The sequence below is a fragment of the Bombus affinis genome, chromosome 4 (genome assembly GCF_024516045.1).
Source record: "Bombus affinis isolate iyBomAffi1 chromosome 4, iyBomAffi1.2, whole genome shotgun sequence".
NCBI classification, from domain to species: domain Eukaryota; kingdom Metazoa; phylum Arthropoda; class Insecta; order Hymenoptera; family Apidae; genus Bombus; species Bombus affinis.
Genome location: NC_066347.1, coordinates 3,338,707 through 3,362,461, shown reverse-complemented (window position 1 = coordinate 3,362,461; position 23,755 = coordinate 3,338,707). Strand labels below are relative to the sequence as shown.

At 31.2% G+C, this 23,755-nt stretch overlaps 3 protein-coding genes across 11 annotated transcripts in view; 1 reads left to right on the top strand and 2 right to left on the bottom strand.

The window, feature by feature from the left end:
• Window positions 1-7,107, top strand: LOC126915772 (transport and Golgi organization protein 1). Of its 9 annotated transcripts, none has more exons than XM_050720750.1 (18): window positions 1-203; window positions 314-432; window positions 710-2,483; window positions 2,579-2,655; window positions 2,740-2,877; window positions 3,032-3,148; window positions 3,212-3,289; window positions 3,363-3,587; window positions 3,670-3,690; window positions 3,824-3,991; window positions 4,059-4,281; window positions 4,353-4,491; window positions 4,607-4,696; window positions 4,776-4,872; window positions 4,963-5,086; window positions 5,455-5,964; window positions 6,100-6,169; window positions 6,556-7,107. In XM_050720750.1, exons 1-17 carry the CDS (start codon window positions 44-46, stop codon window positions 6,162-6,164), a joined length of 4,125 nt encoding a protein of 1,374 aa, XP_050576707.1. In that variant the 5' UTR covers window positions 1-43; the 3' UTR covers window positions 6,165-6,169; window positions 6,556-7,107. The 9 variants fall into 9 exon arrangements, with proteins under 9 accessions (XP_050576707.1, XP_050576709.1, XP_050576705.1 ...); XM_050720752.1 differs by having other exon boundaries at window positions 299-432; window positions 2,585-2,655; window positions 2,755-2,877; XM_050720748.1 differs by having other exon boundaries at window positions 299-432; window positions 2,585-2,655.
• An 80-nt stretch (window positions 7,108-7,187) lies between these two features.
• Window positions 7,188-9,299, bottom strand: LOC126915780 (syntaxin-5). The gene is made up of 5 exons (XM_050720791.1): window positions 9,003-9,299; window positions 8,336-8,592; window positions 8,081-8,272; window positions 7,881-8,002; window positions 7,188-7,638 (listed from the first exon to the last, which is right to left on the bottom strand). Exons 1-5 carry the CDS (start codon window positions 9,199-9,201, stop codon window positions 7,479-7,481), a joined length of 930 nt encoding a protein of 309 aa, XP_050576748.1. The 5' UTR covers window positions 9,202-9,299; the 3' UTR covers window positions 7,188-7,478.
• Window positions 9,300-10,463: 1,164 nt separating this feature from the next.
• The window catches only part of LOC126915785 (icarapin-like), a 55,263-nt gene continuing 41,971 nt past the window's right edge, over window positions 10,464-23,755 (bottom strand). Inside the window, exons 3-4 of the mRNA XM_050720795.1 lie at window positions 13,595-13,710; window positions 10,464-11,981 (exon numbers count right to left, since the gene is read on the bottom strand). Coding sequence (XP_050576752.1) covers window positions 11,682-11,981; window positions 13,595-13,710 — 416 coding nt within the window. The 3' untranslated portion in view covers window positions 10,464-11,681. The remainder of the gene's footprint in view (window positions 11,982-13,594; window positions 13,711-23,755) is intronic.

Genomic DNA, 23,755 nt, shown 5'->3' with positions numbered 1-23,755 from the left:
ACTACTTCACGGATAAAATGTGCGTCCAAGGCTGTGTCATTATATGTTAGTAGTGATGTGGAACTGCAGTAGTACAAATATGACGGAAAGGAATTTGTTTATTAACATATTATTTTTAGTTATTGCAATAATATTTAGTGCAATACCACAGTGTTCCTCAGTTTTATCAGACAAACGACTGTGTTATGATCCCGACTGTTCCGGTAATTGAAGCCATACTTTATCCTCAATACGTGTCTAATTTAAATTCTTTTTTTTTTTATTTCGTGTAAATTATTTAATGATGTATTTTCTATAGAGCCTGTTTCATTAGCTAGAACGACTATCAGATATACCCCAAACGAGGCGGGATTATTGTCGTGTAACATTAATGAAAAAGTCACAGTTTATAGTAAAGAAGCAGGGAAAAGAAATGACTTGTGGGGTGTAGAGGTAAATTTTATTAATTTCTATTTTTCCATCTAATTTTAGGTTTTCCGGTTTTCATTGTTCGTACTTGTATGTAAAATTATCTGGTATAAAAACAAATGTTGGAATTAAAAAAATTAAAATAGTATAATCTGAAATCTGGCCAAATTAAATACTAAGAACAATATAAAAATCTAAAGATTATATTATGCTTTTTCTGATTGTATAATCTTTTATTTTACTTTTCCTGTGGTAATTATTATATTTATACAAATAATTTGAAAAATTTTATTAATTTTAGATAAATGGTAGACATGGATATATACCAAAAACATTTTTAAAGGAATATAAAATTCTACATAAAAATTTAGAACATGAAGTATCGATTGATCCATTATTTAGTAATGTTTCATCCGATGAGAAACTTCAATCAAAAAAAAATAAAAATAAATCAATGTTTGACAAGAAGAATATTAAAACTTCAAATGAACAAATTGATAATTTGGATTTAAAATCCTTGGAAGAACTGCCACAGAGTGCAAATGGTATAAATCCATCTTATGAGATTATAGATGGAACTACAGTTCACTTAGATATCAATAAGCCTTCTGAACCAACTTTTATAAAAGAAGTTATTCAAACAACAGTAGTGCCAAATGAACAAGATACAGTTGATGAAATCCTAAATAGTAATCTAGAGAGCAAGGAGCACACCATTTCTGCCGAAGTTGATTTTAATGATTTTGTGGCAAGTTCAGAAAAAATATTAGATTTACCAGAAATATCTGGTGTACAGAGTTCACCATTGAATATAAGTATAACTGATAAAGTAGAATATACAATAGAGAATGTAGGAAATGAGTCAGTCACGAATGTGGAGGGTAATCAATTTTTAGATAAAGTTATTGATATCAATAGTCCACAAACATCTACATCTGATGATCTTAAAGAGATATTAAATATTGAAGGAGAAGAAGCAGTTGAATTAAATAAAGAAGGTAATGTCAGTCCCAGTGAAGCAGATGTAAATAATAACACTACACCAGATGTACAAAATGTAAGAACTATTGATCAAATTGAAAAAGTAGATATTCAACCTTTACAAAATGTTATGATAGATACAACCAATAAAACTCAATTACATATACAAAATGCAGAAAGTGTTGATCAAATACAAACAAAAGATATTCAATCTTCACAGAATATTACAATAGTTACAACTAGTGACGTTAGATCAGATGCACAAAATGCAGAAAATTCTGATAAAGTTGAAACAGAAAATGTCCACACTTCAAGTGTTGAGATGATTGTAGTTAATGAGACTGAAACGGGTATACAAGATACAGAAAATTCTGGTAAAGTTGAAAAAGAAGATGTCAACTCCTCAGCAAACATTGAATTATTTTCACTTATTAACATTAAATCAGATATACAAAATGCAGAAAATTCTGATCAAATTGAAACTAAAGATATCCAGGCTTCACAAAATGTTACAATAGTTACAACTGGTGACGCTAAATCAGATGTAAAAAATGCAGAAAATTCTGATCAAATTGAAGCTAAAGATACCCAGCCTTCACAAAATGTTACAATAGTTACAACTAGTGACGTTAGATCAGATGCACAAAATGCAGAAAATTCTGATAAAGTTGATATAAAAAGTACCCCATTATTAGAAAACATCATACCTCGTATAAAAGATACCCAATATTTAGGAAGTGTTATGCAAATACAAACAGAGCCAGATGATGTAAAAAAAGAAGAAGAAAGCAAAAGTATTGAAGATTTAAATGAACATGATACTAGTGAATATAAACCATTTTCATTTATTGAATCAAATGTAAACAATGAAGTACTAGTAACGTTACCTACTCATAATATTGAAACTAAAGATATTCAGTTTGATTTAGATGTTGAAACAGAGGAAGGAGCTACATTAGATACTAAATCTAATTCAAATATTGAAGATACTGTTTTTGTAAAAGAAATAACAGATATCCAATATAATACAGTTAATGAGGATGCTTTGCCTATAATAGAAGAAACATCTGAGAATATTTTCCATGAAGTACAAGGTATAGTATAAAAATTATTTTATTCTTGTGTATATTATTATGTAATATTATTAGCATTCATATATAATTCTAATTAATGTGTTAATACTGTTTAGCTTCAGTTCCAGATGTTTGTACAGCCAATAATATTGGATGTCCTTTAACAGACAATCAAAATAATTTTCCACATCACGTAAGTTATAATTATCTTAGAAATATTACAATTATAAATTGTAAGTCTTTTGTGTGTTATTTATTATTTAGTTAATTGTTATAGGAACAACCTTCTCAGGGCAGTGAAAATGCTCTAATGAGTGGGATACGAATCGAAAGCAATTATTGGTTGGCATTAATGTATCTAAGTGTCACTGCCGCTGCAACGCTTATATTTTCTTTAGGGTACTACTGCATTGAGGTATTAAGTAAATACTTTTGAAGCATATGCTATATGTAGAAATATTTCACTATGCTAGTATTAATATTAAAAAATTATTTAAAATTGTATGAGAAAAAATGTATATGAATAAGAGAAACATGCATATGTAATTTTAATAATTTTATGTTTATAGAATATGAGGAGTGATAGACAACTGATAGTTAGAATCAACAAACTTGAAAAAGATTTACTTATTTCAGAAGCAGAATGTACAATGGCAAACGAAAATTTAAAAGCAACGAAGGAAAAGGTACCACAATTGTATATTCATATTCTTTTTTTAGTGAATTTATACTATCAAAATATATTGCAGCTGAGTCGCATGGAAGATGAATCATTCGGTTCTGACGAAATGGTGCTTTCTTTAAGGGCTGATTTAGAAGCCTCACAGGTAATATTTTGTAATATTTGCATTTAAATACGATATAGATATAATGATAATAATAATGTAATATTTCTAATAGAATGCGAAAACAGAGCTAGAAGATCAAGTAGCCATGTTGGAAAAAGACCTAGAAAGTGCTACTGAAGCAGGGTTAGAATTAGAAAAAATGTTGCGAGAAGTTCTCTCGGCAAATAATGAAGTTAATCCGTTAGCGCAGTCAGTAGAGGATCTGCAAACTAGGTTGAATGCTCAACAAGCCGCAAACGAATCTTTAACAAATGCTGTGAATCTTAAAACTCAAGAGGTGTGTATATTTAAATTAGGCGATAGATATTTTTATAAACAGAAGTATGTATTTAATTGCATGTTCTACATATTTATTGCAGTTTGAATTTCATAAACTTGAGGTTCGTAATCATAGGCATTCCGTAATGTTCGTATATTATCAAGGATACCATTATAATTTATTGGAATATATACCTCGTATAATATATTTTATTCTATGCATATATGTAATCCTCAATACTAAATATTTTACAGAACGAATCTATATTAGCAGAACTTGTATTTGTTAAGAAGAAATATGAAGAGCTTGAGGTTGAACTAGCCAGGCTTACGGAAAATTTAAAACAAGAAATAAACAGCAAGAATAATATCGAACACACATTGAGTGATAAGGTGCAACAATTAGAAATGGAAATCAAGGAAGTAAGTGTTAAACAAATATGAGATCACAGGTACATATAAGGTGTTTTATGTATATTTATTTTTGTAGATTTCTACTGAAAAGGCAACCTTACAGAAGGAGTTGAAAGCTAAAGAAGTAGAAGCAAACGACCTTGTAGATGTTATTAATCGATTAAGTTCTAACAACTTGGATTTGGACAAGTTGTATGATGTATCTCATATTAAAGTTGAAGCAACAGCATTGCTTGAAGAAAGAAACGAATTAAAAATACGATTGGCTGAAATTGAAGGAGCTCACAATTTATTAGAAGGTATATCTTGAAATATTATTTAAAATCACATACTTGGTGGAATATACTATATATAAATTTTTGAATTATAGAACATGTGAAGTTCGTTAAAGAGGAGGTAGCTACTTTAGGCGAACAATGCAAAGTAGCGGAAAAAGAAAAGAAAGATGCAGAAACACGACTTGAGGTGTTGACAAACTTTTTCGAGGAGAAAGAGGCACATCGTCAAAAGTATTACATATTTATCTAAATTAATACAAAATTATTTTTCTCTTTAATTAATATTTATATTAAAAATAATATCAATTATTCTATTATTCTTAATAATATCAATTACTATCATTAGGGAAGAAGCTATTTGGTTACAACAGCAAGGTGAGGTTGTATCCACTGTAGAACGAATACAAACGATGCAAAATGAAATACAAAACTATAAGTGAGTGTTTATTGTTTAAACTAAGTCTGAAAACTCGTTCTATGGTTATTATAATATTGAATTTTTAAACTGCATTTAGACAACAAATAGAAGTGTTAAAACGTGAAATATTAGACCAAGAAAGAGAATACAAGAATCAAATTTCTGTTCTTGAAACAAAAGCACATGAGCAATGGGTATGAATGTTTTGATTATTTTGACTTGATTATCTTAACTTACTATGTTGTGAAATTTGTTCTAATATTTTGATTAAATTTTATATTAAGGTCATAGCTCGTCAAGTTGAACGTCGTTTAGAGGAATCCAAGGTTGAAGCAGGTCAATTGCGTAATCGCCTTACACTAATAGAAAAAAATATTAACGATGTAGATTCCGAAGCGAAATTACATCGTAAGTATAATCAAAAGAAGTTCCTTTTCTATTTTATGTTTACCAATTTCGTTTTAATATTGTAATTGCTTTAAGTAGTAAATATTATTTTAATTTTGAGAAGCAATAGTATTTTAAAATGTATACTTGATAGATTATTGTTGCTAATCTAATACGATAAATTGGCATAAATTTTCTATTTAGCATTAGTAGAAGTTATAGACATAGACATTTGTTGCCTTAATTATTGAATATATTTAATCATCAAAATATATGAAGTTATAATGAGACTTACCATAAGTACTTTGGCCCATTTACCATTGGTGATATTGTACTACAGAGTGCTCTAATGTAGAAAATTGTATTTTTTTAACGAAATTTTCAAACAGGACTAGAAGCAAACGGCGAGACGACAACGTCGCCTCCATTATTCATAGGAGCAGAATCATCCAGCTCCCCCATAATGTTTTCTGGTTCTTCGGGTGTTCCACCACCACCACCACCTTCCTATTTACATTCATTGTTTCCTCCGTACTTACCACCTCCATTACCAAATACATCCGGAGTACCACCATACGAAGTTAGTCAACGACCACCACCACTTGGTGGTCGGTTATCTTCACCTCCGCCTATGCCTCTGCATCCACCTGCTCCTAATAGGTACGACAACGCAGGTTCTCCACCACCAATGTCTCCACACTTACTTCCACCTTTTAATCATAGATCACCCCCACCTCCTCCGTTTGCTAGTGATATTCATCCACCTCCTCCACCTCCTCCTGGTTCGATATTACCACCACCCCTTGGAACGCCGCATTCGTGGGGGGAAGAATCACTGCCGCCTCCACGCAGTTCTGGTTTTCATCCAGCACAACGAGAACGAGTTCGAAATCACAAAGGTTTGTGTATAAGATGACAAGCAACTGCAAGAACCCGGCACCCTCATTAATGGTCGATTTCACTTTCATTGAAATGAGTTTTTTCATTTTTTCTCATTATTATTTCTTTTTCTTCTTTTTTGTTGTGCATGCAAGGACGCAAGCGATTCTCTAAAGTGAGACAATTTTGGAGTACTATGGAGGGAAATAATTGCAAATAAATGCAGTATGTCAAGTTGAACGAGATTGATTTCATTTTGCTCCGCCAATGCAAAATACGCGTCAAATATCGAAATAAATGTAAAAATTAAATCACAAATTTCCTTCCTTTCATTATTATGTGTTAAATGGATTCTTTACGTAGTAGTTTCATTATTTTTTTGATGACATTGTATTATGATATTGTTAAAATATAATTTACTTTGTTGGACATGGATTTGTGATTTGATTTTGATATCTTAATAATTACACTTACTTTCAAGTAGCAATATCTTTTTGTTTCTATATTTTTATTCATGACTTGTACTTCTCATATTCTTCTTTCTATATCAACAATTAGAACGAACTAGTAGCAGATATAACATGTTATTTACAGTTTATTAATGTTTTCAGGTTCCTTACATTCTTCGGGAGAATCACTAGATAAATCACATCATAACAGCAAAGTTTGAGTCTTTTATTTTGTTATAAAATATCTTCGTATATGCGTTAAACTTGTCATTATATTGTGAGACATTTAAATATAAAAATATTTCAATAAACAAATAACAGTGATGCAGGATATATTAACGCTAATAGACCAACCAGCATTTACTACTTTGTGAAATAGTAAATTATGCATTTTGATATGATATTTGTCAAATGTAATAAACACATTAGTTTGCTATGAGAAATACATCTATTAGCCATCACTGTTATATCAAAAAGGGGAAAGAAGTAAATTGTATATATATATTTAATTATTCTTTAGGGATGTATTGAAGTATAGAACGAATTGTAAAAATATTTCTTTACATAGTTATGTATAAATCTTTGTTCAAGTCTAAAAAATTTACTATCTTCATAAATTTCTCAACCAGGAAATAAATTGTAATATGAATTTAGATTAAATAGAATTGTTATATAAGGTTTTAAAAAATTGAAATAAATTGTAATTTATTATTATGTTACATCTTATAATTTTTATGATTTCCATTTACTATTCTTGTATATACATATGTATATTTCTCAGAAATTGCCAAGCATTGAAAATTATACATTTATTATCCACAGTTTTCTTTTTACATTTTATGAACAACAATGTAGCCGTTTGTCTACATTGCTGGATCATTTAATAATTAATACTTACAGTATTCACAATTCAACAAAGAGGTCGAGGAATGCAATGATTATACTATAACTCTATAGCTAATGAGTCGTAATTTTATAAAAATTCGGCTTGTTCTTCGATCACCTTATATCACATGTAATGGATATGGATGGTCAAATACACAGTTGCATAAATAAATATGCACAATAATAATGTAACAATTATTTTATGCCAAAAATACTACAAAAAATATAAAGAAAAATATAAGAACCGCGAAGATCTTTATCATTAACCATCTGTTATTAGTTACGGATTGGAAATATCTTAAAATTTCTGCATGTGCAGCTTCTACATTTAATTCTGTATCTTCTATATTGCTATCTATCCTGAAAGTTTATTAAAAATTTACGGTAACTCTAATAAATAATTTATTAACATATTTAAAAAATTTATTAACATATTCCATATCCAAAAAGAAGTAATAGTTACAATCAGATTAAAAATTCAAATGCAACAGATATTAGAAAAGGAATGCAACATTTGTGCTGGACTCTTAGCACTTAATTTGTTAATTATTAATAGAATAGGATATGAAACATATTAACACATATATCTAAAATATTGTTACCTTTCTACCATTTCTTCTTGTTCTTTAACCATGTGTGCTAATTGTTGGAAAATTCCTCCAAGTTCAACTATAGTTGATTCTATGTTTTGCATTGTTTCTGCTCTTGATTGAAGGTAAGCGTCCTTATAATCAAACATTGATTAATTTTTTTCAGATATATTAGTTTTTTATCATTTTGTCATATGTATTATGTAGCTTACAGTGTCATCTTGTATCGCACGTTGCATTACTAGTTGTCCCATTGCTGGCTCTAAATCGATAGCCACAGAAGAAGGAGAATTTTCTTCTTGTAACAACAATGAACCTTGTTTTCCAGTTACACTTGGAGGTAACATGGTGGATACAGTTCCTTGAGTAAATTGTTGCCTTCTACTTTGTTCTTCTCTCATATTCTGTATATATTAACAGAATTATTATTTAATTCCACATTTCTTTGTTTTCCTTCTCTTACATACCTCTGATCTCACTTCAAGTACACTTTTAAAATGATTTGACATGTTTGCTAGTTTTGATTGTAAGGCCATAACAATTGAAGATGAATGTGAAGCCATGTGATGACTTTGAGATGCACCATATTTTTCCCGTTGCTTTTTACTAAGTTCTTGTAGTTTTCCTATTTGATGATTCAAACTTTTTAAATCTGTTTTTATCATGTTTGTTAATTCTTCAATTTCCATTTGTCTGTCATTGAATATAGACTTCCTTTTTGCCACTGAAACAATTGATTTAATAAGTGTTACTTCTATCAACATGTCTATACTCAACAATATCTCGATATACTTAAATTTGATATATATATATATAGAATGTTATTTACATGTATATAACACACATCATTATCTTTTTATCAAAGACTAAGATTTAGCTCAAGGAATAAGAATGTAGAGGAATTCAATGTAAAAGATGTTTGTGAATCAAGTGTAAAAATATTATTTCAATCAAATAATCAATTGAAATAATTTATTAATAAAGATCAAACTTCATCTACATTATAAAAATGTATGTAGTATGTTAATTATATGGTACAGTTCCTTACCTTATATCTTTATGTCACAGTATGTTATAGATATCTTATATTAAATTTAACAAGAATTTAGCATTAGATAGGCTTTGTAATCTTACCTAGAGCAAGTTTTTCTAACTTAGCATATGTGCTCGCTATATTTTTTCCAATGCTCTTAGCGTTCATCATGAAATTCGAGTAACTGTGTAATTGGCGTGCCCGACGAGGATTTTGCAGAACCGAGGATTTTGCCACGGTTCTGACTTCCATCGTTCGAACAGCTTTAACAAATTCATTAGTCCTGTCGCGCGACGACATTGTCGCGACTGCAATATCCGTTTACTTTCCTCCGTTTTCGACACGTCCACATGACAGTGCAGCGACGCTTTAGGAGTGTAGCATTTGGTCTAAAGAGTTGGCAGCACGATTGTAGCACCATCTATAGAGGGATAGAGAAGCTAGTTAAAAGAGAATGGCTGAACTAGCAATGTGTATCGTAACCATTTTTGTACGTTCATGTATTAAATAAAATAGTTTTATACGCTATACGGCCTAACGTGAATCCCCCTAATCGTAACACTACAGAGTTATGTTTCCTATGGGGATTTTTCCTCTTTTATTCTTGACAACGTCAGATGTCAAGAATAAAATACTAGGATACTAGGATAAATGTCACTAATTTTAACTTTAGAGATGAGATTTAAACCTAAATTCTATTAACTTTAAGCATCATAAAAATATTCTTTGAATTGCTCTTAATATTTGTCAAATCTAAAAATTGTTGAATATTTTTTAAGTGTGATGCTGTACTATTTTATATTATTATTAACTAAATGCTTGGTAATACGTTTTAGTTAGTTTATTATTGTTTATGCAATGAAATTTGTTGAATGCAATAAAAATATGAAGCAACTATGAATTAATAAATATAGGTACATTAACAAGATAGATGGTTATTTTAAAATTTTAACCTCGTTTGTTTAAACCATGTTGTTTGATTTAGTTAGCCCACCAATTTCAAATTTTTACACCATATTCATTATCGAACTATTTAACACGTATGATTTTTTAAATAATTCAATTAGTTCAATTTTTACAAAATTACGAGAATTTCTTTTTTAAAGAAAAGAAAACTGCAATTTTTATTCCTATCTCCAAAATAATTTAAATTATATGGTTCATTACAGAAAATCTATCTTTATTTGAGTTAATACGATTTGAAAATTTTCAAAAAAGGAAAGTAAGTATTCGTTATTTATTTCGAACTGCATATTTTTACTATGTATTTATTTGTTATATATTACTATTTATTTGCATTTATTCATTCTAATGATGATATTTTATTCATTATTGTGTGATAAATAAGAAGAAACCCTTCCTACTAATTTAGTATTGCAGTTACGTATAGATAATCTTCAAAATGATAATGGGATAATAATTTTGATGCGAGGCTTTTTTACATTTTTTATATATCTTTTTATATCAATTTTTATTTCACGCATGATATCAAAAAGAATTATTTATCGCAGTATATAAGTCTGCTAAAATTTCATAGGGCAATTGAAATAAAGATACTAGTCTTATGCCAACAATATTTATTTTTTATGCTAACATTTACTTTCATTAAAAAATTATCTTCGTGCTAAACAACTCGTTACATTTTAAACTGTACCATTTCTGATCTTATAAAAAAATAGTTCCCATTTATCTTGATCCCTCTCCAGTCAAAGACTGGATAAGAAAACAGCTATTCTGTACTTTTTAAATCGCTCGGTATACTTACACGTAAATATATTTAAACATTCTTTCAAGGATTTATTAGCATAAGTAAAATACGGTTGATCATTACAAACGAATACACGTATAAAATTTCTGTTACATGCATGTATTCTTACTAAGAGATTTTCCTGACTTCAAGGATAAGGAAGAGAATCCAGAAGAAAAATTCCAGAAGGGTATTGTTGACTCGTATGTTTTCATTTAAGCAAAAATTCGAAGAAAAGATGTTTTCGTTCTCTTTCAAAATGTCTTACTGTCGAATATTATGGATGGTGTACAACCTGTAATATAGTCTCACTAATGCTGCTATTTCATAGGACTGCTATACGTAACTATAGTATAGTTTAGTTTATGCGTTCATCTCCGAGAAAGCATATCTCTAAACGTTATAACAATCGGCTTCGTTACAGGTGACTCTCTTAAATATATAATGTACATAGCTATAGAACATATAACATATATGTATATCATCTATATAACTCTACGATAGTCAACATTTTATTGCATTGCGATGGTTTACAATTTCTCATACACGAATGTCGTCGTTGAATCCGAAAGAGTGTCGCGGACGGAAATCTTATGTTCTTTTACTATGTATTTATGTTATTATTGCTATTTTACTGATTAAGTTATATACGTATAGTGTACCTAAGTACATAGCTATACTGTGTAAAAATATAATTACGGTAATATACAGACACCATCTAAAAGTTTGAGATCACGCATCATTCCGGTTACTTACTATAAAATTATACTTTAAATTTAATTTAATCAAATTATTTTCTTGCATAAATTTTTGATTATACACTGCATTCAGGAAGACGTTATATAAATATATGTTTTAAACATTGCGAAAAATAATCTCAAATCATTCAATGATGGTATATGTATATATAAGATATATAATACGATATATAAACCAATTATTAAATTTTTGTAAAAATTGATAAAAAATAATGGAACGATCTTTCGGATTCAATAAATCCGACGCTATTCTTTTAGATTGTTTCTCGATTGTCTCAAGCAGTTAGAGTGTCCACTTGATTCTTCGGTATTTCGTTGTCGAATTCTTCCACGGTTTCCACGCTTCGTGAGGGTGTGGTGCGGTCTACTTTGCTGGTGTCGGTACTAGTGGTCCCTCCGGTACCCGTAACTGTAGGAAGGGTGGTTACTTCGGCATCAGCCTCGTTTTCGGTCTGCAAGAGAGTTTCGTTCTGAGGCCTCACGTCAATAACACGGACGCGGATCAGCGTGCTGTATTCGTCGTCACCATCGGTGTAGGTTGTTTCGTTGATGGTCAACACGTGTCCATTGATGATCTACAAGCAAATGATAGTGTTCTGTATTTTACAATAAACTTAATTTCAATTTAATTTCAAACGCTTATATGGATATACAAAATTAAAGATTTGCGATGAAATGTAATACGTATATCTACGTTAACGATGCAATGAATACGTTTTACTTTTTTTTAGAGGATGATCAAAGTTTCCCCTATTAGTCCATTGTGTATTAAATGAATTTCCGCAAAATTAAAAAAGATCATTTTATAAGTTACTAATCATTATTTGACGAAGGTGCTTTTGCTGAAAAATAGATTTAAAATACAAATGAACGTTCCTCGAATTGTTACTCAATTTTATTCTTCTATCGTATGATTATCCTTTTTAAGCAAATTAGGAAAATCTTTAAGAAAGCTACGTCTAAAATATTAACATTCAATATTCTATGAACACTCGTCTATATATCAAACTTTCAATCTTTTTACAATCTGTATCAACAATTTTCACAGCACGCAGCCACTTTAATTTTAAACGTTTACACTTTCCGCGAATGCGTCGCAATAAAAATTAAAGGCTGCGCATCGATCTAAGTGGCACAGCGGTTATTTCATCCCAGGAAATGTAGCAACCTGATCAGCATTGATGTGCAGATTACGTTGCGCAATTTATTACGTAACTTGGAACAATGTATTGCGCGTATTCAGACAAATCGTACACGTTATATGCAAGTACATAAGCCGTACTCTTACGCAGCGCTATTAATTATATTTGAGTAATGCTAAAGTTGAACACTCTTGTTTCATTATTTCATCTTTCACAAGAGACAGGAGGCGGGATTACCGTGCTGTTCTAACGTATTTACTTTAAATTGAATGTTATAGAAGAGGATCGTTTCGTGGAAATATTTAAAGGCAATTACGGGATCGTTTTAAGTTTCTGCAATGATATTACTCTTGATATTTCGATTAATGTTCCATTAACTCTTTCGTCTCTGCTGTTGGATCATTAAACACGGCTAGTAGCAAAGTATCTTATGAGAGTAGTTAACAATTTTTAAAACTTACATCTTATAACAAACGTAATTAAACTTGTCTTTTATCTTGGTAGAATATCCAATATATATATAAATAATATATATATATATATATATATATTGTATAATTGTATTGTATATATTGTAATATATATATAAATGAATAATTAATTTTCTAAATAAATCAGAAACGAATCGTTGAAAAGCGGAGAGCGATGATAAAGCTAGGTAAAATAAGAGAAAATGAAATTACTATTAATCGTAGTTTCTCATTCGATGATATTTGCTATTTCACCTTGGATTTTACGGACAATTTATATAACATACGTTATCTCATCAACATGCAACAAAAATCACTATAATATACTTGTCGTTATTGTTCTCGTCGATAGACACGGTACGATTTGATGCTAATAAGGTTTCCGTTTTTAATGAACCGAATTACATACGTATTTCTCTGGAATACATTCAACGGGAATGTATCTTTTCACTGTACAAAGACCATGATATACAAAAGTAACAAAGGGTTCTAACCGAAGGAATTTTGTCAGCCGCGTGAATCGATTAGCTGAAAAAGGCAAATCGGAAATGAGCGTAATATTTACGCGTGACTGACCTTGGTGGTGGAGGTGGTGTTCGCTCCTTCAGGAATCTTGCTCCAATTCACAACCCCATCTCCGGGAATGCGTGACAAAATGCCAGCCATCTGATCTCTTATCCTCTTCATGTGGGCTGAAAATATATTTGAAATTGATTATTAAATTGCCAAGGAGTAAATAAATCATCCATAAATATATATATACATATAAATATATATGCCAGCAATAGTATCCGAATTCTACTATGCTGGAATTAATTGTAAATTAATGATGAGAAGGTGCATTTGCTTATGAAGTCAGTAGGTTATGGATTTTTAGATTATCTACTACATAAGAGAATCTGTTAGTAGTATATCATGGTACAATATGCAATTTGTCGACGCGATTATTAATTTTAAATATCATTGCTTCGATTGATGAAATTTCGAAGAAAGTTTATCTAACCAAGTCGTAATTCAGAGATTAACCTTCCAGCTGTATATCGCGTCGTTTGTAACCAGTAATTTAAAGTTATTTCTCATTCTATTAGTATCTTTGTTTAGGTTTTGCTTTGCTTAAAAAAAGATAAGGCAACATGTAGGTAGTAATAAAAACTATTGGATGATGTTCTAGAAACTTGGGAGAATATTCGGGACTTTTTGGGGATTTTTTAATACACAGAAGTCTGAAGAAGACTGCATGCACTTAAACGACCCAGTATGTACGTAAAGCAGCATAGCAGTAAAGGTAATGTTGCAGATAGAGGGTTAAACGACTTGATAAAGAGCATCTCAAACGACAAAACTACTCTACGAGATTTAGCAATTACGATTGTCAATTTTATTCTTGTATTATTAGCGTATCAGGGTTTAGACATTAATGTTATATTTATATAGTTGTAAAATATTTCCTACACACGCGCAGAGAATAATCCTTGTAACGTTCGGGTGAAAAGGAACAAGATTTAATAAGAGATTCTACATTAGTACAATATAGTGGGTATACATTTTTGTTCCATAGAGTGTACTTCCTTGAGAAATAGTTTGAAAAGTTTTATGATCTGCTAGTTGAATCGAGTTTATGATAGGTACGTGAGTTTTCAATAGTTCGGAGGCTAAGAAGTTCGATTTGATATCTTATAGCAGTATTTTTTGCTCTAGATGTTTCTAGAATAAAAGTTTCTAATTGTACTTGAAATTTGAAGAGATAGTTGCTTATTACTTGTGATTATTAGACTGTGAATTTTTATGCATTTACGAGGAAATTTAAAGGTGCACAAATGAACAGGATGGAAAAATATCGAAAATATTTAAAACAGAGTACTCGTTATAACGTTTAATAGATAAAACAAATTTCTGCTAAGGTTCGATAAACAGTGTAAACGATATAAATTAGAATTATAAATAATATTCGAGTATAGTATTCACGATATTTGGCGTTTATTAAATTAGAAATTTTTGACACGTAGGTTTCTACGCAGTTATTTAAAAGATATCGATACCAAAATTGGGACATAAGCATTTCGCAACCTTGCATCGACGTGTTTCTCTTTCAGATCAATAAGCACACGTTGAGCTTGACCCGGTTATATCAGGAATATAAAACCAAGAATAAATTTATCAATCCGTTTCCTGCTGCCGGAATATTTCAATCTCTATGTCGGTACGAATAAACAATGTTTAATGAATAAACAGAAAAAGGGAGATAAGCACAGAAAACGAATATAAAACACGTTATATGAAACAGTCGATAACAAATAGAAGATCTAGAAGAAACTGAATATTTAGTTCGTATCATTGTTTTTAGAGAAATCTGGAATTGGTAATAAAATGATTTGTTTCGTCATCTGGTAATATCATTGCACTTACACATTCCAATTCTGATATTTATCTTTACAGATAGTCACAAATAAAAGTTGGTTCTTACAGTACTCGAACAATAATATTTGCAGTTTTAATGAATTCGAAAAAAACAAATGTATGAACAAAATAATAAAAATATATAGAAACAACTTCCTTTATTCTCGATTACTTGTCGGGGTTACTTTCCGTGAAATTAACAAAAGAAACACGCGACTGGTTATGCAGAAATGTAATGTCCGCCAACATTAACAATGCATACAAACATCTCGTTTCAATTGTTCGAATCACCAGAGTGATTTAGAAAGTATCGTAATCGAACTTGCATTATTCACACAAATCCTGTTAGAGCGTCTAACTAAACGAGTTGAAAAAACCTCACGGCTAGTCGTGCATGACGTTGGATTAAGAACGTCGAGAATTATTCAGGAAACTATAATTATTTCTATAGACTCTCATAAACCATCGTTCAAAATTGCTCGCCTAACTGCTTTATCAGTCGAGGAGAATGACATGGTAAAACGTCGCGAATTACACGATTTTTCCATGTCAGACCTAAGGATGTTCAGCTCGAGCGATATTGTCACTCTAAATGGTTATGTGGATGTCAGTTTGTTTGGTGAAGTTATAATTTATATGTGTAGTTTATGATTTATTCATGCATATGGATATATGTATAGGACAGAGAATTGGAGCATTGTATGGATTATTACAGTATCTAATATTGAAGATGATGGATCGATCATTATAGTAGTGTCGAAGATTATAGATTAGCTATTGTAGTAGAACGAGACTGCAATCATAGAGACAGGTAGTATTCTGTTAAACGCACAATTTCTAGCAAATTGACGTAAACTTTCACAGCTTGATAAATAGAAAATATATTAATGACTTTTGAAAGAAAGTATTATATAGCATATGCTTGACGGTTATAAACTGGAGTTTGGCTTAAAGATTAATTCTCGACGCATTGTTACAGCGTTATATTTTATTGTTTTCCCTCGTTGAGTCGAATCGAGACACGAAACGTTGATTATTACAAATACCAAGAAATTTCTTCTTTTATGCTTTCTCGCAGCTACAGTTTCAGTTCTTATTTGCTGGAAATATTCTACAAGTCTACCGTATAAATTTCCTCGGAAAAGTCAAGGTAAAGCAGTAAATTGCAGAGAGATATTTTCAATTAAACATAGTAATAAATAAATCGATTAATTATAGACTGATACTTTTGGTATCGCAGATAAATTAGGTCAATGAGGAGAATCGAGCGAGAATGTAGCCTAATTGAAGATACGACCAGACTATAAAGTGGTGCTTGTGCATGCGCACTGGAAGATTTATTTTTAAAGAGAAATATTTCTCAAATAATTAACACGTCAACGTAATTAACATAATTTAACATAATAAAAAATGTATCGAGTACATGAACTATCGCAGTTTCTGTGGAAGCTATTAATATCATGTATGCTTGCCTACTGTAATTTGTAAAACATGACTATGGGCTCGCAAATGATAGAAGACTTGCATAGCTCGACAATCGTAAACTTGAGATACGCAATGCAGGCAGAATGTGCAGGGTACAATAAAGACGACGTCGAGTTCGTAAACTATGATGTAGAGCACGTGACAGGTGGAGCAACCAGCTGTTATAAATCATCAGGTACTGGTGTAACCGATAGAGATTATTAAGCACTCACAGAACGCAATAAAGATTAACCCTGGGTCGTTGAAATTCGGCAAAGACTACTACTAAATCGTAAAGCATGATGTTATACGTCATATTGCAGCGGTATAATGAGAAACAAGACCCTTCGTACAGGTGAAAATCGATATGAATTATTAGAAATGCGCAAGGAACGATCTATATTTACTATGGATTAACTGCATTTAACGTACAGCGAGTATAATGAAACTAAAATTCTACGCTATAAAAAAATAAGTACGAGCTGCAGAATATCGAAGTTATTGGCGATTTATATGTCGTATGTTGTATGGCGAAGTATAAGAGCGAAAATGTTTGATATATAGAGTGTCCGAAAAGAAGGTAGTAATGAGGTCAAGTAGATAAGAAAAATTCATATAAATTTACGTTCGAAAACGCTTTATCGAAGAGTTACAAGCGTTCGAAAATTTCTATTGATCGTTTTGGCAGTTACAATAAGTGTGTGCTACAAGAACGCAGGCTTCCTTTCATTCGTCGAACTCTTTCGAACACACCTGCTGTCGTAAAAATAGTAGTAAACGCACTTGTGCCTGTCTGTCTGAGTTTGTACAACGAGCCTTAAGAACTCTTTGCCGGAATTCTTTAAACGTTTCTAACTCATTAAGAAAGTATTTTCGAACGTAAGTTTATATGAACTCTTTTTATCTGCTTCACCTCTTTAACACGTAATATAAATTTTTTATACATATAATAAATAACTGTGTATACCTTCGAATATTATGTGTATTAATTCAAATTTCCAGTTTTAATGTAAGATACGCGAGCCTTTTACAGAATCCGAGAAGCATAGAAAAGACGGTAGAGTTCGATAAAAGGACGTTAAATTTTACTAAAAATCGATCGGGACTGTAAAGATCGAATAGATTGTCTTGTAATGCACAGAAGCCAAATGGATTGGTTCGAGACTTGTAAAAGCAGAATAGGTTACCCTGGGACACATAGAAATCGAATAGATTGGTTTGGGACTCGTAGATATCGAACAGGTTGAATAGCTCGGGGCTCATAAAGGTTAAACAGATTGAACCGAAGCGTGCTCAGGTTCGAAACATTGGTTTAGGATACACGAGATAACTTGACAAATACATGTAGAATTTGAGCAAGTGAATATATAAATACGCGTAAAATTAAATGAACTTGGAAACAACTCTTTCCTACGTAATCGTAATGATTTACTAATTCGACTGAATTTATTCGAATAATCTACGTGCAATGCTCATATATAGGGTGGACGATATATAACTGACTAATTTCAAAGTTCCGCCATTCTGCAACGATGCATCATATTTTGTTCCGCTTTAGCAATTGTTTTACGGATGCACGGCAAAACAATGACGGAGTAGAAACACTTTGCCAAAGTAATTCGTCAATGACGGTGACCTTACGCAAGTTATCATCTGGTAATCTAGATCGTTTGACTTAATCCTCGATCTGTAATCTTATTTTATCTGACGTCGTCTGCATACTGGGTCGTTCAAGTCTTTTTACGTTTTTGTTTTATTTTACGTTTTGTTTTACGTTTTACGTTGTAAGTTCCCAGAATATCATCCGATAGTTCTTATTTGGTTGATGGTTTCATTTTTATCACGTGTGGTTTTCGTTCTTTTCAAGCAAAGCGAAATTTGTACAAAAATATAAAGAATGTGAAAAATACTTAAAATTAGCGGTCGATAACGGCCCAGTATGCGGATGAAGGGTTAACCGCACCGGACTTCTCACAGCGTTTTTTAAAAACGTATAGTGTACATCGGCGAACCAAACGCAATTGAGCAGCTAAAAGATGCTATTCGAGAAGCGATAGCAAACATATCATGCGAAGCGCGTGAAAATATAACGAAAAATGCGATCGAGAGGGCTCGACCTTGTATAACGTTCGAAGGCGGAAATCTTTCTGATATTATATTCCATATATAACTTCCAATTAGCTTCCATAACAAGTGTAGTGGTATTAAAAAAACTGTGGTCTTCTATCCTGTTTAAGAGTTATTGACGATGAAAATCAGTCAGTTATATATTACGCATTTTGTATATAAGATTTATTCTATTTTGATATTTGAATATTTAATAGACGATTGATTACTCGAGAAATATACGTATTTTGTTCGTTTCATTTTCAGTGATAGATAAGTCCTGTGCATCGTAAGCAGAACGACATTCGAGATAACCGTTTTTGTCCTGACAATGTAATAATAATTTATGCACGAATTGAGACCATGAATGCACGGAGATAGGTGATAATCGCGTCGATAAATTCCGTATATTTTATTACGTTTACAATGCGGAATAGAATAGACTACTGTATCGGTTTATTATTGTTACGCGGAATCTTAATCAGGATATATGCCACGCTACACCATTATTTAATCTCGTATCCATGAAAAATTAAAGAAAAAGGAAACAAAACATCTACAAATACGCGATAAAATTATGAAATCTTTGTTTTTGCTCCATTAGTTATCGAAACAGAAATAGTATCAGCTAACAATGCGTTGTAAATATATATACATATATCGTGATCGTTCATTGCCAAAAGATACAAAGACGCTTCACAATTGTTCGTAATTATTTTCCAGCCAGAGATTGGATACAATTATCTGTTGCCCCATTTACTAATGGCCCGTGCACGAGTTAATTTCATTAAGAATATCAAAGGCAGAGATACACAATATGTATTTCTTTTCATATATTGTGAAATCTAATATAACACGGTAAAATCGAATTTCTTCTTATGAAATGAAATGCTTTTTATGGCGCCGAGTATTTTTCTAATATATTTACAATGGTTGTAGAAAATATTCTTTAAGACAGAATAACATTTTAAAAATCGATCGAACTGGACTTGAGTTTTTCTTGGAAAGTTGGAAGGACCAATTTACTAGATAATGTGTAAAAAGCATTTTGAAAAAACTGCAATTCGATGGAATCTTTAGCACGTATATAGTACAATGATATAAATCTACAAAATGTAAAAAGCAATTTTTGCTACTTCCGATTGTAATCTTGTCAATATTTTTTTATACCTCATCTAACAAGCTAATTCTCCTATCTTCTAAAAAAAAAAAAACTCAATTCGTTTGGTCCTATTTATTTATTTCACTTTCAAAAGGTTATTCCGTTTTAAAGGAATGTAGGAATACCATCTATACTTATCGTTTTTCCTATTCTCTGTTTCCTATCCCTTTATTTTCAGTATTTCAGGAACTCCGTTTTCAATTTTCGCCCTCTTGGTTCATTCAAAATAATTCCATGCATGTTTCCATTCAAATCAGAACTCTAATCATTCTAGCATTATTTTAGTATTTTCAAAAGCTTTCATTGCCAGAATAAAGGAAATTATAAATGAGCAACACCATTATGAGAATATCTAAAGGTTAATTTTCATGTACAACAGAACTCCATTTATTGAAACGAAATATTAATACCCAATTAAATAATCCTCCTGTCGACTAAATCTATTTATTTGTACGTGAATGAATTATAATATGAACGACTTGGCTGCCAATGGATTTAGGTAGATGCATTTTCTCATATTAATGTTAAAAATTTATCGTACGATAAAATGTTATTCCTAAGAAGGAATCGTTCACCTCAGAGCTTAGCTTGTTAATCTTCAAGCTATAATAAATGGCTTGTATTTTCTTAGTATAAGTAACACAATATTTTTAAAAACTCATTTTTACAAAGTAACGAATACGGAGACAGTACTGTGCCCAAATATTAACGTAACTGTAAACAGAATTCTATTGTAACGCCAATATTACAAGTAACCCTTTTTAATTGTAGTAACGTGTCCCAAAATACAAAATTAAATTTGGTCTTCCAAATAAAGTTCACACGAATCATAAAAAACATTGCGAAAATCATTATTTCCTCAAAGATATTAATTTGTACCACCAATTACGATATTGTAAGTTACCGACTTAGCTCTAATATACGCTGTATCATAGTCATTTAAGCTTAGGTTAATTCTACTGTACTGATATAGTATACTATATATGGCATATGTTCAAAACATATAGATACAATTATACAAGTTTGTAATTTGCCTTATTGTACACTTCGTTTCTTCTATATTATTGTTACGTTTTTGGTTAATCGCTAATGACCAAAAAAAAAAAAAAAAAAAAAAAAAAATACTTGGCGCGACCATACATTATGCATTACGCATACATTATGCGAAAGCATTCCTTAAAGATATGTTCATGTGCCAATATTACGAGACTAACGTTCGTCATTTATATCCATTTTAAACGTTAGAACATCGAGGTGGTCGTGGCAAATTTTAGAAACTGCGACCACCGAGAGTTTCGGGCATTATGATGACTTTCCTTAAATGCGAATTTACCTTTGTTCTAATGATCGGCGATTCAAATGCCAACGATATTATGGTAATTTCCTCGATAATCGATTTCGCATTGCTCCACGACCCTACCTGTGACCGCGATTTCACTTTTCCGTTCCTCTGGATAGCCGCGAGGGCAATAACGTTTTATCGCGGTTACGCGGACTCGCGCGCGCTGTCATAATTGTGCGGGAAGTCAGTGAGCGATTCAAGTGCTAACATATCGTAGGAAAAACGTTGAAACTTACCGATAAGACCGTATCGCTGCACCAACACCGACCGATTACGCGTAAAAGCAACCGGTCAGTGTTTAACCTAATTAAAAAAAAAAAAAAAAGAACAAAAGGAAAGAGTAAGGAAGAAACGTTGCATCATTTACTCGTCCTACATTCAGATTTTATGAGCTGAAATATTATTTGATTGTATATATTAACGAATGGAAGCCTAATGCGACTCATCGTTAGTGGTAAATTCTATTAAATAATTCTAAATTCAATTAAAAAATAAAGAACGAAATAAGAAGGAGACGTTAGATTATTTTCCTCTCTGGTACGATCAGCATTTTCTTTAATTAAACAAGATATATCTTTTTCTCTAAAGATTCATATAATTCCAGCATGTATTTAATCCTGTTTGTATTTAACCCATGATCCTCGTCGAATTTTTTATATTTCAATCTTGCTCTCATCTCAATAAGAAAGAAAGATTTGTAAAGCAGCGAGAAGATGTTTAATATAAAATCGAATGAAAAAATCATGTATACTAACAAGACTTTTTCATATTTTTCCAAAACGCCGAAGATATTTTTTAACATTATACAAATATACTTAGGTGGAAAATGAACGTGGCAGAATTAAAGCGCTGGTAGCTGTATTAGGGCCAATTCAAATAGACCGTCATTCCTGTCTTTCCTTTCTTATCAGCGTATAACTACATTTTCAATCAAGTAAAACACCGCTATTCATTAAAAAATAGTATCTGCTTGCCTCAAGAAAATGGCAATATAAATAATATTAACAGTTACGTTCACCATATCAAATCTAGTTAGTTTGATAACTTACACGCCTTAGGCTAACTAACGCAACAAATCGAGTCCACGTAACAAAAATGGCAACAGATCCATTATTCGATCAGCTAATTATTTCTACGTTCTGCTTTCCAGTAACGATCCCGTTAACAGTTTAATAACTTCACCTTGATTGCCACGAGAATTACATTAAATTATGTAAGAACAAGCGAACCGTATTCAAAAACCGGTAAAACGAGACCCTGACACCGCTTTCGGTATCCCCGCTTAATATAACGCTATAAAATTGCAGCACGTGCAAGATGACACATCGTGGAATGAAATATTTTATAAGAAAAGTGATCATTTTACGCACAAGATTTTAGTTATTCAATCGAACAATTTTTTGGGGGCGTTAAAGGCGAAGACTAAAAAATACAGAGAATAATAATAGCGTTTTGTTAATTACGTTTTGGTTCGGAATAGTATATTGTTTTGTCTTCGCATTTACGCTCTAGTTCAGGATAGTATAATCATGGGCTTCTATCTGAATATTTTTCTGCCTGCTTTTTGTATATTTTTCAAATCTATTAAGACGTGAGATAATGAATGTTTAATTTGCAACGTTATGCCACGCAACAATAGATACATAATAGATTTTTTGTAGAGATCTTCTTTCGTCCAATATTCGAACGAGTATATTTTTTTATTTTCTAGAAACGACTATAATTAATGGACTGCTGATTTTTATGTATTTATGGAGGATTCGAAGACCCAAAAATGTATAACTGTAAAGTTGTATAAAATATCCAAAATGTAGTACTCGTTGTAATATTTAGCAGATAACAAAGATTATTGCCCAGGTTCTATCTTCTAAATTATATTCAGAAAAATATGAATTTGCGTTATAATACCTTAATTTACTTGGCTTGAGGGGTTAATCGTATTTTTACAATATTTTTTAATTATTTCGATCTTCCATGTTTAACCCTTAATTTCGCAATAGGCAAATTTTTATTTGCTAAAAAATTGGAGAGAATGAAAGGTTACTATTTAGTAACGGTATTTTACGGATATCTATAATTTGTTTCTCTGTGAAATTTAATTCTAATTTCTGAAAAGCTTTCTCACGGAAGCATGCCGCGATTATCAAACAAATCTCCGAGATTTCGATAACTCGCATCCACTAATCTTCATAAATTAGGTGTTGAAAATTCAATGAAGTTTTAATTTCGATGAATTAGTTATCAATGAGAGTTACAAATTTAAGCA

Coding starts and splice junctions, on each gene's coding strand:
- LOC126915772 (XM_050720746.1), top strand. CDS start 44: ATGTTAGTAGTGATGTGGAACTGCAGTAGTACAAATATGACGGAAAGG. Junction 204..298: donor TTATGATCCCGACTGTTCCG/GTAATTGAAGCC, acceptor TATTTTCTATAG/AGCCTGTTTCATTAGCTAGA. Junction 3,290..3,362: donor CTGATTTAGAAGCCTCACAG/GTAATATTTTGT, acceptor TATTTCTAATAG/AATGCGAAAACAGAGCTAGA.
- LOC126915780 (XM_050720791.1), bottom strand. CDS start 9,201: ATGTCGTCGCGCGACAGGACTAATGAATTTGTTAAAGCTGTTCGAACG. Junction 8,273..8,335: donor TACTTGAAGTGAGATCAGAG/GTATGTAAGAGA, acceptor TAATATATACAG/AATATGAGAGAAGAACAAAG. Junction 7,639..7,880: donor CAAGAAGAAATGGTAGAAAG/GTAACAATATTT, acceptor ATAAACTTTCAG/GATAGATAGCAATATAGAAG.